The sequence below is a fragment of the Calliphora vicina genome, unplaced genomic scaffold, assembly GCF_958450345.1.
Source record: "Calliphora vicina unplaced genomic scaffold, idCalVici1.1 scaffold_88, whole genome shotgun sequence".
Lineage (NCBI taxonomy): Eukaryota > Metazoa > Arthropoda > Insecta > Diptera > Calliphoridae > Calliphora > Calliphora vicina.
The window spans coordinates 1-4,283 of NW_027052668.1; the positions used below are offsets into that span (position 1 = coordinate 1).

The window sequence follows — 4,283 nt, forward strand, 5'->3', positions numbered from 1 at the left end:
TAAAAAAAATAATAAATACAAGGAGAAGTAGATACATTTTTTTGAACGAATTAAATTGCTTCATTTTGTAAAATAAATAAAAACTTATATGCCCTGTCATTAGAATGAAAATCAATATTAATCATACGTACTGTACGTAATCGTGGAATCAAGGTGTTTGCTTTTTGAACTTTTCTTCACATTGAGGGGAAAAAAGTAGTTTCAAAAGCTTAATACACTTTAAAGTGAATTAAATTGTCGAAATTCACAAAATCTTGTTGAAATGTTAAGACCCTACGGTTGTTGAAATAAAGTGGTGCATAGTCATAGGTCATAGGGGGCTGATTTTCATGCATTTAATATTGGAAAATATGCGCCTAAAATATGCTTCAAAAACTTCAAAATATGACCAAAAAATTTTAAAAGTATGCACTTATATTTTTGTGCAGAAACATAAACTATGGATCGTTCAATGCCCAAAAACTACATACATAACTGCGTATGTTAATTTACAAAATCTTTCTGTAACGAAATCTCTTAGAAATCGAAATTACAATGAAAACAAATATGAATGTTTTTGATACAATTAATGAAGAAATATTTTTAAATGATATTTTTAATTCCTGATATAGGAGTCTTACTGCCAGTTTCTCGATGTCGAAAACAGATAGTCGACAACATTTGATGCTACACCATTTCCAATTGTATTTCAGAAATTTCTAATTGTATTTCAGAAATTTCTAATTATATTTCAGAAAATTCCAATTGAATTTCAGTATATTCCAATTATATTTCAGAATTTTCCATTTATATTTCAGAATATCCCAATTATATTTCAGAAATTTCCAATTATATTTCAGAATTTTCTAATTGAATTTCAGAATATTCCAATTATATTTCAGAATTTTCCATTTATAATTCAGAAATTTCTAATTGTATTTCAGAAATTTCCAAATGTATTTCAGAATTTTCCAATTGTATTTCAGAAATTTCCATTTGTATTTCAGAATTTTTAATTTATACTTAAAAAGTTTCTAATTGTATTTCAGAATTTTCCAATTGTATTTCAGAAATATCCATTTGTATTTCAGAAAATTCTAATAGCAATACCAATGGATATTTCTGAAATACAAATAGAAAATTCTGAAATACAATTAGAAACTTTTTAAGTATAAATTAAAAATTCAAATACAAATGGAAATTTCTGAAATACAATTGGAAAATTCTGAAATACAATTAGAAAATTCTGAAATACAATTAGAAAGTTCTGAAATATAATTGGAATATTCTGAAATATAATTAGAAAATTCTAAAAATTTGATTAGAAATTTCTGAAATATAATTAGAAATTTCTGAAATATAAATGGAAATTTCTGAAATATAAATGGAAAAAATCTTTTTGTTGAGCCAATATATTGCCCATTGACGACAAAAAATAATATTTTTATTATAATGCATATAAATATGTATTTTGAAGTAAAATATAACAAAATATGCATTATCAATAAAATATGAAAAAATATGCCTTAACATATCGATGGCATTTTACACCAAAATGTGTGATTCGGATAGATAATTGGTCTACATGGTATTTGGACGATCGAGAAAATACATGCATTTGCATATAAATAACAATACTTTTTTGAAATTCCAAAAAAATTTAAATTTTATCATACCGAATATGATAAAAATTGGAAGACGCAATTTGTTTGTTGTGATAGGTAATAAAGCCAATATGATGCACGGGCTCAGCGCCAAATGTAGACAAAATTTAATGACGCCCACAAGTTTGTAAGATCATATACCAAAAATACTTAAAGTGCCCACATTTGATTATGAAGATGGGACATAGCAGACCTGAGCAAATGTCCAATGTCAATTTAAACTGCATAAAAACAGATACAAATTTTTCGTCAATCACTAGCTGAATTAAATAAATAATAAATAAATAAATTATCCCCCAACAGTAAATTTCAGTGAATTTATCAATAATTGAAAATTCAGCACACTAAATCTTACCTAAATAAATAGACTTTAAACAAAAATATATCCGAACAAATTGCAATTAAAGTAACAATATTTAATAAAACTATAAACGAAAAACAAAATTTTGCAAATATATTTCTAACATTGCATTTGGCTATTTTTATAAAACTCGCCGAGACCTTATAGATACTATCATCGGATAGTATCTATAAGGTCTATTTTAAGTTTGTCTTCTTTCCTTAGTTTTTTATTAACTTTTATCTTTCTTATGCAAAACTTACCGATTTTATTAGTGGAAGCTGATGTTAAGTATACATTAGTTGCTGGCAGTTGTATACATTGTTGTTGATTGTTGGTTGTCATATTGATGTTGCTGTTGTTGTTGGCGTTTCGTTTACTGTTATTGCTATTGCTGACTTTATTAGTGTTAGAGTAAATGTTGAAATTTCGACTAATACTGCTGCTGCGACGTTGTTTATCTTTGGAATTCATTTCCACCAAAGATTGAGCAGCTGACCATTCCAAACGTTCACAAAGTTCAACATTGTCCTCGTTGTCACTGGCCAATGTTACAGCTACAGCTGGTTGTGCAGCTAAAGCTACATTTGATCGTGGTAAAGGTGATGGTGGTGCTGAGACTATTGTTGTTAGTGAAGCTGCTGTTGCTGATGATGATGGTGGTGGCGGCGGCACTGGTGCTGGTAAATCATGTTCCATAGATTGATATGCGGCATTTTTATTAATGTTGTAATTAACCACAATGCCAGTAGAGGAAATTGCGCTGGTATTTGTGTTGGTATTGATGCCGCTAACGTGGCTGCTGGTGTTGCTGGTTGTGGAGGTAAGAGGACTTATGCGTCTGACATTGTTTAAATCCGTTGATTTTTTAACAATATAGATGGTAGCGGTTTGTTGCAATTGTTGTGCTTTTGGTTGTTGTTGCTGTTGCTGTTGTTGGTGTTCCTCTTGATAGACCTGATGCTGCTGATAATGTTGACCCACCACCATTTGTTGTTGACGTAAGTGTAACTGTTTTGCATTTTGTAGAGTACGACGTTGTGTTTGGTTGACAATGATGCCAGTCGTCGTCCCACTTTGTGGCTGTAGTTGCTGTTGTTGGTAAGGATATGTTGCTGTTGCTGGTGTTGTTTCAGCTGTAGCTGAGTATGTAGTGGTAGTACTTTTTGCCAAAACTATTTTACTTGCAGCCGCCATACACTCCACAGACATTTTTGTGGTATTACCCGATTCGTTTTTTGTTTTCTTTTCTTGCCACAGTTCTATTTCTTTTATGCTGTTTGGGTCGTGTATGTATTTGTTGCTTTAGTGGTAGGTTTATTCCCTTAAAATTTCTTGTTTCATAGTTTTAGATTTTTTTTTTCGCTTTTATGTTACTTTGTTTCACTAGTGCGAATGTACGTTCTTGTAGATGATACAACCTTTTAGCTATTGTTTTCTCAAGTTGATCGTTTCAGAGGATGTTGTCATCATATTCTTTGTTTGTTTAACTTTTCTTTTCGCCGTTGGATTTAGGTTTTAGTTTTAGTATTATAAACATTGAAATTTGATTAATTTTTATTTTTTAAGTATTTTTTTAATTATTATTTATTTAGTTGTGTATTTCACAGGTTTAGGTATTGCTTTCGATGTTTTGGTTTACTAGAGTTTTATTTTTTTTTTTAATTTTTTATTTAAATTCTTGTAACTTTATTTTGGGTTTCCTATGTGTTTAATTAAAATTGGCTTAATTTATTGAATAATTACTTTTATAGTTTTTATATTATAGTTTCTAATAGACTTTAAGAAATTGCAAACAGTTTTACTTGAATAGAGTTTTCTGGAAATATATTTCCTCGAAACATTTTAGCTGAAAGTAAAGATAGATTTAAAAAAAGTAAGAAACCGTATTGTAAAAGATATACATTTTAAATATAAATAAAATGGGATTTAATTATATTTTAAATTACTCTTAGGATATAGATCAGAAAAACCAGTGGGAAAATAACTATGGAATAAAAAACAATGAGGTTCAAATGTCACTGAAATAAACCAAATAGATCAACTCCCTAAAACAACTAAAAAGTAGAAACAAGTGACTAAATATACACAAGTAATTTATTGTTTTGTACGAGTATTTATTTATTATCAATGAATCAAAGATGTATTTATATTAAATGTAAAATGCAATTGTTAAAAAAGAATAGTTCGTTTTTATATATGTTCATTAGAGTTAATTTCAAAAATTTTATTTGCGGGTATCATAATTTTTCTGAAGGTTTTTGCGTAAATAAAAATAATGGTGTCGTTTTTTTTGGAAA

The 4,283-nt window shown here is 28.5% G+C and overlaps 1 protein-coding gene across 1 annotated transcript; it reads right to left on the minus strand.

Moving 5' to 3' along the window:
* Positions 1 to 2,246: 2,246 nt before the first annotated feature.
* Positions 2,247 to 3,195, minus strand: LOC135963136 (ras guanine nucleotide exchange factor P-like; the record flags this gene model as incomplete). Its single annotated transcript, XM_065514906.1, has 1 exon — positions 2,247 to 3,195. A coding segment is annotated over exon 1 (949 nt), but the record flags the coding sequence as incomplete, so codon positions are not given.
* Between the last annotated feature and the right edge of the window lie 1,088 nt (positions 3,196 to 4,283).